Source organism: Acipenser ruthenus, chromosome 6 (genome assembly GCF_902713425.1).
Source record: "Acipenser ruthenus chromosome 6, fAciRut3.2 maternal haplotype, whole genome shotgun sequence".
Lineage (NCBI taxonomy): Eukaryota > Metazoa > Chordata > Actinopteri > Acipenseriformes > Acipenseridae > Acipenser > Acipenser ruthenus.
The window spans coordinates 40,578,156-40,591,433 of NC_081194.1; the positions used below are offsets into that span (position 1 = coordinate 40,578,156).

A 13,278-nucleotide genomic window follows, 5' to 3' on the forward strand; every position below is an offset into this window, starting at 1 on the left:
AACTGTACCCTGCTACCCATATGTTGTCACTATTCTGTTTTGTGAAAAGTGCAGGGAAATTATGTTCTTAGCTATGGAGTAAAAATAGCACACAGGGCTCAGCCATATTTAATTTAATGTCACATGAAAGCAGACAGAAATATGTCCTATCCTGGATGGTGAATGACAATGTTAACTTAGAATTCTTATTTTAGAAATGTTTAGCAAAATCAGTCTATAATAAATTATCATGCCTAAAAGTTTCTCACATCACATATAGTTATTTTGATTTAGGATGAGCTGTCATCTCTTATATTTACGTTTTAACAAATAAAGATGCACTAGTCAAGCAAAAGTGAACTTATTTACTAGCACTATACCACTAGGATGGATGGATGGATGGATGGATGGATAGATGGATGGATATACACACACACAGTGGTACAGAAGTATTCACCCCCTACCAATAATGTCACATTATGGGACAGTTTTTCAAACAAACTTTTTTTTTTTATTTAAAACTGTAGTGATTACACTGAACACTGTTATACGAGGAGGAGGTTAAATGTCAGCAAAACTTGCAAAGAAAATGTACAAAATGAAATTTACTGGTTGCATAAGTATTCAGCCCCTTAAGTCAGTACTTGATAGAAGCACATTTTGCAGCAATTACTGCTATGAGTCTTTTTGGATAGGTCTCTACTGGCTTTGCACAGCAGGATGGTGACATTTTTGCCCATTCTTCATGGGAAAATTGCTCCAGTTCTGATAAGTTTGTAGGGGATCGTCAATGGACTGCAATCTTCAAGTCTCGCCATACATTTTCGATTGGATTCAAGTCAGGACTCTGACTGGGCCACTCAAGGACATTAATTCTCTTCTTGTTCAACCACTCCAGTGTGGCTTTGTCCTGCTGAAATGTGAATTTCCTCTCCAGTCTCTTGACAGGTTTTCCTCTAGGATTCGCCTGTACTTTGCACCATCCATTCTCCCCTCTATCCTGACAAGCTTCCGAGTCCCTATGGAAGAGAAGCATCCCCGTAACATGATGCTGCCACCACCATGCTTGATGTGCAGTGTTGGGCTTGCGCCAGTAATGCTTGGAATGTAGACCGAAAAGTTACATTTTTGTCTCAAAACTTTTATCCACATGTCTGGATTATCATCTACATGCTTTTTGCAAACTCCATACATGCTTTAAGATGAGGCTTTTTGAGTAATGGCTTCTTTCTTGCCACCCATCCATACATGCCAGCTTTGTGTAGGGACTGACTCCCACCTCAGACACAGAACTAAGCAGATCTCTCAAGGTCAATGTTGGCTTCAGAGTGACATCCCAAACCAGTTTCCTGCTTGCCCGGCTGCTCAGTTTAGGAGGGTGACCTGACCTGGGTAGTGTCTGGGTAGTATGATGCATCTTCCACTTCTTAATAATGGACTTCATGGTACAAATTTCTCAAGACACAGTTTCATTAAAGAATCCAGTTATAATTCTAATATACGTTCATGAATTATTATCATATTCAGGGAATGTTCTCTCTCTCTCTCTCTCTCTCTCTCTCAAAGTGCCAACCCCCACACATTAATATTTGGTAGAACCACCTTTCGCTGCAATAACAGCTTTAAGTCTTCTGGGGTAAGTATGTACCAGCTTTGCACAGTGTCGGAGTGATTTTGGCCCATTCTTCTTGACAGATTTGCTCCAGGTTGTTCAGGTTGGTTGGACGACGCTTGTGGACTGCAATTTTCAAATAGTGCCACAGATTCTCAATGGGATTGAGATCAGGACTTTGACTGGGCCACTGTAGGACATTCACCTTTTTGTTCTTGAGCCACTCCAATGTTGCTTTGGCCTTGTGCTTGGGATCATTGTCCTGCTGAAAGGTGAATTTCCTCCCAAGCTTCAGTTTTTTAGCAGACTGAAGCAGGTTCTCTTGCAGTATTTCCCTGTATTTTGCTCCATCCATTCTTCCTTCAATTTTAACAAGATGCCCAGTCCCTGCTGATGAGAAGCATCCCCACAGCATGTTACTGCCACCACCATACTTCACTGTAGGGATGGTGTGTCTTGAGGCATGGGCAGTGCTAGGTTTGCGCCACATATAGCGCTTTGAGTTTTGGCCAAAAAACTCCATCTTGGTCTCATCTGACCACAAAACCTTTTCCCACATCGCAGCTGGGTCACTCTCATGCTTTCTGGCAAACTCCAGACGTGCTTTCAGATGGTACTTTTTGAGTAACGGCTTCTTTCTTGCCACCCTCCCATACAGGCCAGTGTTATGCAGAGCTCTTGATATGGTTGACTGGTGCACCATTACTCCACTCCCAGCCACTGAACTCTGTAGCTCCTTCAAAGTGATTGTTGGCCTCTCTGTGGCTTCTCTCACAAGTCTCCTTCTTGTTTGAGCGCTGAGTTTTGAGGGACGGCCTTTTCTTGGCAGTGCCTGGGTGGTGTGATGCAGCTTCCACTTTCTGATTATTGATCCAACTATGCTCACTGGGATATCCAAACACTTGGAAATTATTTTGTACCCTTTCCCTAATCTATGCATTTGTATTACTTTATCTCTAACTTCTGTAGAATGCTCTTTGGTCTTCATTTTCCTTCAGATTCACAGCCTTACCAATGATCCTTCAACAGTGGGGGTTTTATCCAGAAAATGTGACAGTAACTTTAATGGTTCACAGGTGGAGGCCAATGGTAAGGTAATTGTGTCCTAGTTAGGGCAATTTCTTTCATCGGTGTAAACTGGGAGATTCCACAGCACAGGGGTTGAATACTTCTACAAGCAAGATATTTCAGTTTTTTATTTTTCTTAAAAATATTTCCCAACATAAAACCAATGTCACCTTACAATAATTTCAATGTACCATTTGTAATTCAGTAATATGAGAGAATTGGTCAGGTGTCTGAATACTTTTGCAAGGCACTGTGTGTGTATATATATATATACACACATTTTTTTTTTTTTTTACCTGAATCTACTACAGTATCAATTTCTAAAGTCCTAAACATGTATAAGGAAATATGTTGTACAGCCATGAAAAAATCTGTCCCTATGCACATGACTATTATACACTACAGAAATCCAGTAATGAGACCAGCTTTGTTTTTCTATGCAAAATGTTCTAAATGCAAAAACATGCTAGTTATCACCTATTCGTGAAAGACACACACACATATATATATATATATATATATATATATATATACACAGTACTGTGCAAAAGTTTTAGGCAGGTGTGAAAAAATGCTGTAAAGTAAGAATGCTTTCAAAAATAGACATGTTAATAGTTTATATTTATCAATTAACAAAATGCAAAGTGAGTGAACAGAACAAAAATCTACATCAAATCAATATTTGGTGTGACCACCCTTTGCCTTCAAAACAGCATCAATTCTTCTAGGTACACTTGCACACAGTTTTTGAAGGAACTCAGCAGGTAGGTTGGCCCAAACATCTTAGAGAACTAACCACAGTTCTTCTGTGGATTTAGGCAGCCTCAGTTGCTTCTCTCTCTTCATGTAATCCCAGACAGACTCCATGATTTTGAGATCAGGGCTCTGTGGGGGCCATACCATCACTTCCAGGACTCCGTGTTCTTCTTTACGCTGAAGATAGTTCTTAATGACTTTCGCTGTATGTTTGGGGTCGTTGTCATGCTGCAGAATAAATTTGGGGCCAATCAGATGCCTCCCTATTATTGCATGATGGATAAGTATCTGCCTGTACTTCTCAGCATTGAGGAGACCATTAATTCTGACCAAATCCCCAACTCCATTTGCAGAAATGCAGCCCCAAACTTGCAAGGAACCTCCACCATGCTTCACTGTTGCCTGCAGACACTCATTCGTGTACCGCTCTCCAGCCCTTCGGCGAACAAACTGCCTTCTGCTACAGCCAAATATTTCAAATTTTGACTCATCAGTCCAGAGCACCTGCTGCCATTTTTCTGCACCCCAGTTCCTGTGTTTTCGTGCATAGTTGAGTCGCTTGGCCTTGTTTCCACGTCGGAGATATGGCTTTTTGGCCGCAAGTCTTCCATGAAAGCCACTTCTGACCAGACTTCTCCGGACAGTAGATGGGTGTACCAGGGTCCCACTGTTTTCTGCCAATTCTGAGCTGATGGCACTGCTGGACATCTTCCGATTGCAAAGGGAAGTAAGCATGATGTGTCTTTCATCTGCTGCAGTAAGTTTCCTTGGCCGACCACTGCGTCTACGGTCCTCAACGTTGCCCGTTTCTTTGTGCTTCTTCAAAAGAGCTTGGACAGCACATCTGGAAACCCCTGTCTGCCTTGAAATTTCTGCCTGGGAGAGACCTTGCTGATGCAGTAGAACTACCTTGTGCCTACAAAATCTCTGACTTTGTGCAAGTGTACCTAGAAGAATTGATGCTGTTTTGAAGGCAAAGGGTGGTCACACCAAATATGGATTTGATTTAGATTTTTCTTCTGTTCACTCACTTTGCATTTAGTTAATTGATAAATAGAATCTGCCTAAAACTTTTGCACAGTACTGTATATATATATATATATATATATATATATATATATATATATATATATATATATACACACACACATACATACATATATACACACACTCCATACAGCATACCCTGTACAGTATCATGAACATGAGACATAAATGTAGCCTATACTATAAATATGACAATTGAGCGCAAATGTTAAACTTATTTAAGCACTTGAACCAGAAGGAGTGCTATTAAATATGGATCCGTTAAAGTAAAAAATAAATTGTTTTTATCCTGATTTTATAAGAACTAGTTTGTGTTGCTAAGCGTTTACCTCAGTATTCCATGAGTAATGCGGTTCTCTTAGAAAACATCCGTGGTCTGTTCAGGTTGTTTTGGTTTAATCCAAGTGGACCCTGTAGTCTACTTCCAGTTGGGGCGTAAACAGCAACTTCATACAGTACTGTATTTAATTTAAAAATTCTACTGACATGCAGCTGTTCGTACCCTGTTTTGTGAAGAGTTTGTTATCGGTAACTTTTTTTTTTTTTTTTTTAAATAGGGTTTGAGTGCATATTTGTGCAGCCAGCTAAATTTCAGTATGTTAGGCAATTTATTATTATTATTATTTTTTTATTATTTTTTTTTTTGTGTTTTTGGTAATCATGCTGTTTGTTGTGTTATAAAGTTTATTCAAAATGCTATCAGGTGATCTGTTGCTGGTGATCACTTGAATAAAGTTTGCATAGATCTGTTTTATTTTTACAACTTATGAATGAAACCACACAGTAGCCTAGTTTGCTATATTATTTACAAAATTTAAGTGATTCTATAAATCTAGTGTTAAACAGGAGGAACAATATGACATAAGAACATAAGTTGGTTGTTGTTAGTAGCTTATTGATCCTAGAATCGCATCAAGCAGCTTCTTGAAGGATCCCAGAGTGTCAGCTTGGTTCCACACCCTCACAATTCTCTGTGTAAAAAAGTATCTCAATTTTCTGTTCTGAATGCCCCTTTATCTAATCTCCATTTGTGACCCCTGGTCCTTGTTTCTTTTTTCAGGTCAAAAAAGTCCCCAGGGTCGACATTGTCTATACCTTTTAGGATTTTGAATGTTTGAATTAGATCACCGCGTAGTCTTCTTTGTTCAAGACTGAATAGATTAAATTCTTTTAGCCTGTCTGCATAGGACATGCCTTTTAAACCCGGGATAATTCTGGTTGCTCTTCTTTGCACTCTTTCAAGAGCAGCAATATCCTTTTTCTAACAAGGTGACCAGAACTGAACACAATATTCTAGATGAGGTCTTACTAATGCATTGTAAAGTTTTAACATTACTTCTCTTGATTTAAATTCAACACTTCTCACAAAATATCCAAGCATCTTGTTGGCCTTTTTTTATAGCTTCCCCACATTGTCTAGATGAAGAAATTTCTGAGTCAACATAAACTCGTAGGTCTTTTTCATAGTTCCCTTCTTCAATTTCAGTATCTCCCATATGATATTTATAATGCACATTTTTATTGCCTGCATGCAATACTTTACACTTTTTTCTCTATTAAATGTCATTTGCCATGTGTCTGCCCAGTTCTGAATGCTGTCTAGATCATTTTGAATGACCTTTGCTGCTGCAACAGTGTTTGCAGTGTTCGCGCTAGGCCGCGCCATTGCGCCAATGCTCCCCTGAAATAAAAAATGTCCTGCTGAAATTCTCTTAACATGCCCGTGTGTCCCCCTTCCCAGACCAGACGCAATACCAATACGCAGTAAATTAATGCATTTTGTATTACCATGACATGTCTGACGACATGCTAATCTTTTTTACTTGTTTGTTTACACTTGCGTTTTCATAGTTAAACTCCTGTGTTTTTATTCTCCAGTCCAGTAGAATCACACCCTCCCTGGTTACAGTCAGTTTCACAGTAAAGCCTGGATGACAACAGACTTGTTAACAACGTGGCCCGGCGCGAATAGTATCCCTGTTAAACCCCACCATTACTTCTGGAAGATTAAGTAATCAGCTTCGGCATTGACTTTTGAAATGCAGGCTATAATATTTGTGCTTAAAAATACTGCGTGCAGTAGATTTGAGAAACGAAAACCGCATCATTGACAAAAAAAAAAAAAAAGTAGCTTACGGTAATATATACAGTGTATTTGATTTTATACATCACTTGCACTGAGAATACACCACTGGAATCGGAATAAAGGAAATTATCATGTAAATACAGTTCACGTGCATCACGGTTTTGGCAAGTAGCATTTTCAAAACCATATAATTATGTGCAGTATTAAAACATATAGCAAATCCACAAAACCAACGAAATATATTGTATATTTGACATTTATTTTTAGTGTTCTGTGTAACACGGGCCATCGTTTAACCTTGAAAAAAATTAAATCCAGTACCTGAAGCAGATATACGCGTTTATCATATTATCAACAACACCAACGTGTGTTGTAAAAATAAAGCAACAATTGATTTGAAAACTGTCTAAAATATTTACTTGGGGGCTAAGAATGAAAAATGTAAACAAAAAAAAAATGAATTTTTATATGGAAATTGTCAAAATAAAGGGGAAGCTGGAAGGTAAGAATTTACCAGTCAGGACAATGGCATTTAAATACTACTACTATTAAACTGTATAGTAATGTGGTTTCTTCTAGCAGTTTTCAAACTGGGGTACACGAGAAAAATTCTGAAATGGCAGACAAAGCATTTTATTTGGTACCACTTGCCAATCTATTGCAAACTTTTATCATCTAATCAACGTTTAATTGCTAACACCAGACTGCTGTGCTGTAACAGAGCATTCAGTGCACACACGACTAATTTACATATTAAGTATGTACGTTTTAAATAAGCCCTGTTGTTTAAATGTCATATAAACAGTTGGTCTGTCTGGGATAAAAAAAAATATATACATATTTTAAAAAGCTAAAAGCCTAGTCTTTAACTCATTTTATTTCCTGTGTGTGTTCGTGCCTGCAAATCGATATTTATTTTTTTCAATGACCCAATTAAAGTTTATTGTAACTTAAGTACTACATTTCAAAATACAGAATGTATGGCCAATCAGAAACCAAAGTATTGCCATGCGTTACGTCTGGTGTGAGAGTTAAGAGTTTTTAGCTTTTAATCCAGTGAAAAAATATGGATTGTTGGCTCAATACTAGAACATTACTAGCAAAGGGCGAGCAAGACGACATACCGTTAGAGATTAAAAACGCCAAAAATGTCTTGCTACTGAAGCTCTCTCCAATGTCCTTGCCATCATCAGTGATTTGTGTGGTAACAAGCAGGGACATCCATCACATACTAGGTAAGCGTTTTATTATTGTTTTTTAATTAGCATCAGTACTGTATGTTTTAATTACCAAGAATTTAAAAATGCCAATAATATGTTTTCGTAATGAGGTCAGCTGTAGAGATGCGTGGACAGTATATATGATTGCCATTTGCTATCATGGAATAGTCCTATGTTATTTCTGAGTGATTTGAGGCTAGCACGGAGGCTTTGTTGATTTTAATTAATATTTACAATAAAATGATGTTTCCAACAACTAGTAACCTGTCTCCGGGACTATTTTTAGCCAAAAGTAATATATTTTTTTCTTTTATAATACTGTAACCTTTATAATTGTATCCATCACACACTGCAAGGCTTGTGTGTTTTGTTGTATCATGTTATTGTACAGACCTTTTTCTGTTTTCATTTTACGATTATCCCAGTGGACTACATTTTTTGGAAAGGGGTACACAGCTTAAAAAGATTGAAAATCCCTGTTCTAATGTGATTTGGTACAATTAATATCCTCTACTCAGTGATACACCAGCATCACCGTGACACATTTCCCAATATTGTCCCCAAAAGTGACAGTGAGTATTGTAGAGACTCCTTGGTTGTATCTACAGCTTTAAAGTTTTATTTTTTATTCAGAAACAAAAGGTCAGTAAACTCCTGGCATATTTAAAAACAAACAAAAATAAGAAGTGGTGGTTGGTTCTGAATTATCAAACATATTGACCCCCTCACTGAAGAAAATGTCCCCCTAAAATTTTGAGAGGGGGCCACATTAACCCTCAGTCTGTAAGTCCTGGAGCAAACACTGGTGTTTGCCATTCTTCCTATTTTTGTGTGGTCTGCAAATTTAACAAGTTTGCTTACTATACCACAATCTAAATCATTAATGTAGATTAGGAATAGCAGAGGACCTAACACTGATCCCTGTGGTACACCACTGGTTACCTCGCTCTATTTTGAGGTTTCTCCTCTAATCAGCACTTTCTGTTTTTTACATGTTAACCACTCCCTAATCCATGTGCATGCATTTCCTTGAATCCCTACTGCATTCAGTTTGATAATTAATCTTATGCAGGACTGTCAAAAGTTTTCTGGAAATCTAAATAAACCAAGTCGTCCATTGTCAATGTTGCATCCTCAAAAAAATCAAGTAGCAGGTTAGTTAGATACGATCTCCCTTTCCTTAAACCATGCTGACTGTCTCCCAGGATATTGTTACCATATAGGTAATTTTCCATTTTAGATCTTATTATAGTTTCCATAAGTTTACGTATAATAGTGATTCTGTGACTGTGATTCTGCATCTCTGAAAATGTCTAGCCTAACTCCTAAGTATTTTTATTTATTTATTTATTTTTTAAATGAGGAATTTGATAATAAGTACAGATAAACACGCTGGGTCCTGAATACAGTATTTGCGCTAAACGAGCATGACTGTACAGTACAGTGTTTCAAATGGTTTTGTATATTTGGCAATTTCATGTTTTTGTTTTATGACGGCTAAATCGAGATTTATTTTTAATTCAATACATTCCATGTTAGTTACACTAGAGCATCAAAGTGCATAGCTATTTGTTTCTAAGTCAGAAATAAACAAAAATGATTTATTTGGAAGTTCTTCTGGCTGTTGTGGTTATATGGGTAAGTGTTTTTGATGGAATGTACATAATCGTTTTAGGCCTATTTAAAATGTTTTGCCATTATTTATAGCTGCTCTGGCACACAGTCTCTCAGCCTAAGTGGACATGTAGGTTTTAAATACTCGTTCCCCTTCTATCACTGACTGACACGTTTTTTATTATTTATTTACTTACTCTGAACAGTACAATATGATGCTTTGTTACGCTTGTGAAAAGCTTGAAACGTTAGCTATGATCAGCCGTTCAGTGTACATTCTGGGAGCTGTAGTTCAAACTGGAGAGCATTCCTAAGTGATTGCATTGTTACAGGTCCAGGCAGAACTACACAAAAACGGTTATCAAATCGTACCAACTGCGCATGCTTAGCATTCATTTTGAAAAGTACTTTTTTATATTAAAATACACATTTTGAAACCTCCCCACCAACAAAAGGCACTAAAGACTACTTAGATGCAGTAACTTGTCAAATGGGAGTAGTAACTGTCCAGTGTTTTTTTTTTTTCCTACAGGTGAATAATAAAAACTTGCATGAAAAACCTCCTGTTTTTAAAAAGTGCTGGAGCTCAAAAACTACCAGACAGCATAACACAAAACTTGTAGAAAAAAAATCAGCCTACCAATTAGGACTGAAATCCAAAACGGCAGGCAGATTGATTGAACTTAACCCCACTTTGAGCTGCACAAAACAGAGGCTTATAATAGAAAGAACATTGCAACCTTAACTATGACAAGATATATATATATATATATATATATATATATATATATACACACATACATACATACATACGCACGCACGCACACACACACTTGTAGTCAAAAGTTTACATACCCCAATGGAAATTTATGATTTCTAGAAATTTCTCAAAATTATAGGAAAAATCTTTTGTAGCAAAAGTTTTGCTTTTGTGGATGACGAAAAAAAGTTGCAAGATACAGATGTCTGCAATTATTTATTTGAGCAATTTTTTCGCAAAACTCCAAAAATGCTAATTCAAATGTATTCATACCCTGACAGAAAATGAAATCAATAGCAGGTTGAGGCACCTTTAGTAACAATACACTCTTTTAAATGATTAGGATTTTTGTCAATGGGCTTTTGGCATGATTATTTTGTGATTTTTGACCATTCTTCAATGCAAAATTGTTCCAGTTCATTCAAATTCTGAGGACTTCTCTAATACCAAAGATTCTCAAATCGGATTCAGATCAGGACTTTGACTAGGCCATTTCAGAACCTTGATTTTATTCTCCTTTAACCATTCTGAAATAGATTCTGATGTGTGCTTTGGATCGTTGATGTGTGTTGGAACGTCTAGTTGCGCTTTAAACCAAGTTTTGTAGCAGAGGGTTTCAGATGGTTGGCCAATCTTTGTATGCCTCACCAGACTTTCTCCAAATGTAACAACTATCAGCGTGACCAAATAGATTGATTTTTGTTACATCACTCCACATATTCCTTGTAACATTTACCTAAGAGTGGCTTTTTTCTTGGCCTGCGACCATTGAGACCATCACCATGCAATACTTGACCTATGGTTGAAATGGAGACCCCAGTCCCACTTGCAGCCAATTCACTTTGAATATCTTTGGCAGTCAATCTCAGATTGTTAACATTCCTCACAATTCTTCAACTTGTTCTTGGTGAAAGAACTTTCTTTCTTCCAGACCAAGGGAGCATTGAAAGCACCATGAGTCTTGTACTTATTAATAATAGAAACAATAGTTGAAATTGTGATACTCAAATGCTTGGACATCTTTTTGCATCCTTCTCCAGCTTTATGACAATAAATCATTTTCTGCCTAAGGTCTTCAGATAGCGCTTTACTTTTCCCATATTGGTAATGACAGCAATCATCCCATGCCTAACCCTTTAATACTCTCTAAGAATGTTCACCTACAATCCAGCATTTTGTAGACTTTTCTAGAATTAGGTTCTGCATTATCATATTGAAATGTCCAGCATCTTGTAGACAACACTATCATAGCATCAAAAGGTATGAATACTTTTGAATTAGCATTTTTTGCAACATGGAATGTTTTGTACTTCACATGTCTGTACATTTTACTGTATATTTAAATCATCCTGAAACACTCATAAGAGTCTGCTTGCTTTCTGAAAGGCATTATCTCTTTCCTGACCAACACTTACATAAATTTAGATTCTAAAAGGTCAAGCGTTATTCCTTCTTATATAGAAATAGTTCAGCATTCCGGGAGGTGCAGGGGGAGAAATGCTGGGAATATGTGACAAACCCTGCTGTTTAAAACAGGTAGTGCATAAGGCGGCAATACATCAGGTCTGTAAATTCTCAGTGGTTGGGCCAGTCTTTTAATTTCTGTTCACTTACAAAACTATTTACAATCCACCATAACATTATTATTTATAATTCATCAAAGGGTTTAATACAAAATGTAATATTTTTCAAGATTTGATTTCCAAGTTCTTAACCTTATGGGTTATAGAGTAATTAACTGGAACTAATGAGATCTTAATGTAGTTAAGAAGCATTCTTACATCATCGGAACCCATCTCTGATGGCCTGGCCTTTTTTGGAGCAATGACTGGTGAGAGAGATCCTTCTAAATCGAGCTGTTGAGACATTAAGAAAGAGGAGATGGATTAAAATGGTGTACAAGAAGATTGGGTTGGGTACACGCTTATGATCAAAGGTGTCCTCACATTTAAAGAACATGTAAGGATTTCTGCCAGCTGTTTAAGAAGATCTGTTTATAAAAATGTAATTATTTTAATGATTTTTTGGGTCTTTGCTTGAATTTTACAATAATTTAATTTGAAATATGCAGACAAGGTTATTATTGTTTGAAAAAAACTGTATATCCTGAATGAAAAGTATGAAACACACAACAAAAAAGAACCAAAACTTCTTAAAACACAAGAAAGGTGTAGGGAGATCACCGATAATGCTGCTAATAATTGGCGAGAACATCTTAGTTAACACTCCTCTCTAGCACTGGGATTATAAGAATAACAGAAAGCTGATGAAGAAAGAAAACAAACAGTTACTCACATTGCGTGTCCAGCCTAATCGGTCAGTGCTGTAGCCCATCAACGTCATTAAGCATGTCACAAATACATTCCACTCTGAATGACAGCTGGGTCCCCCAGGTGCATTATGGATGTTATACCATTTAATCAGCACTTTTACGGCAATTTCCTTCGGGAGGATATATTTGATTGCAAGCAAACATTTTCTTACTACACACAGAAAAAAAAAAGATTTCACAGGTTAATATATATATATATATTATATTTAGCCATACAATTACATTTTCCCGGTATATGAGCACCGTGTATCAATATCACTACTGCATTTTTGGGGCCCCAGTGAAGAAACAGTAAGACATTGAGAAAATTCAGGACGTATGCAATAACCTAGTCTAGAATTCATTAATAATGTATTAAGAAGTGTATGTTTATATTACTGAAAATATCATTATTTTATTAGGATGAATAAGATGATTGTTATGGACAAGATAGTGAAAATGCTAATTCTCTAATTCTGAAATAAAACATTGGGAAGTCCATTGTATATAATAAGTGAATGATTTCCCTTTGAAAGTCTCTTCCAACAGTTGTATGCAATGTCTCCATAGTACCCCTTACTGTTGGTGCCAGAAAATTAAGCTAGATGATAATTACTCAAAATTGTGTTCCAACAATAACATCCTCAATAATGAGTAGTATGGCAAGCAGAAGGCAGTTTGCCCTGTCAAGAACAAATGTTATAGGCACTTGCTTTCCTGAAAAAAAGCCAGATGTGGTTGCCTGTGATCTCTAATTAGTTAAGTAAACTACAGCAAACTCAATGAACAAAGAGACATAGCAGTCTGCCACCTAATAGGAGCATG

General features: G+C 36.9%; 1 protein-coding gene across 3 annotated transcripts in view; it reads right to left on the reverse strand.

Moving 5' to 3' along the window:
- The window catches only part of anapc1 (anaphase promoting complex subunit 1), a 121,623-nt gene that overhangs the window by 86,799 nt on the left and 21,546 nt on the right, over positions 1 to 13,278 (reverse strand). For all 3 annotated transcript variants that reach the window (XM_059025380.1, XM_034019160.3, XM_034019159.3), the window contains exons 17-18: positions 12,438 to 12,625; positions 11,924 to 11,998 (exon numbers count right to left, since the gene is read on the reverse strand). In XM_059025380.1, the coding sequence (XP_058881363.1) occupies positions 11,924 to 11,998; positions 12,438 to 12,625 (263 nt within the window). The remainder of the gene's footprint in view (positions 1 to 11,923; positions 11,999 to 12,437; positions 12,626 to 13,278) is intronic.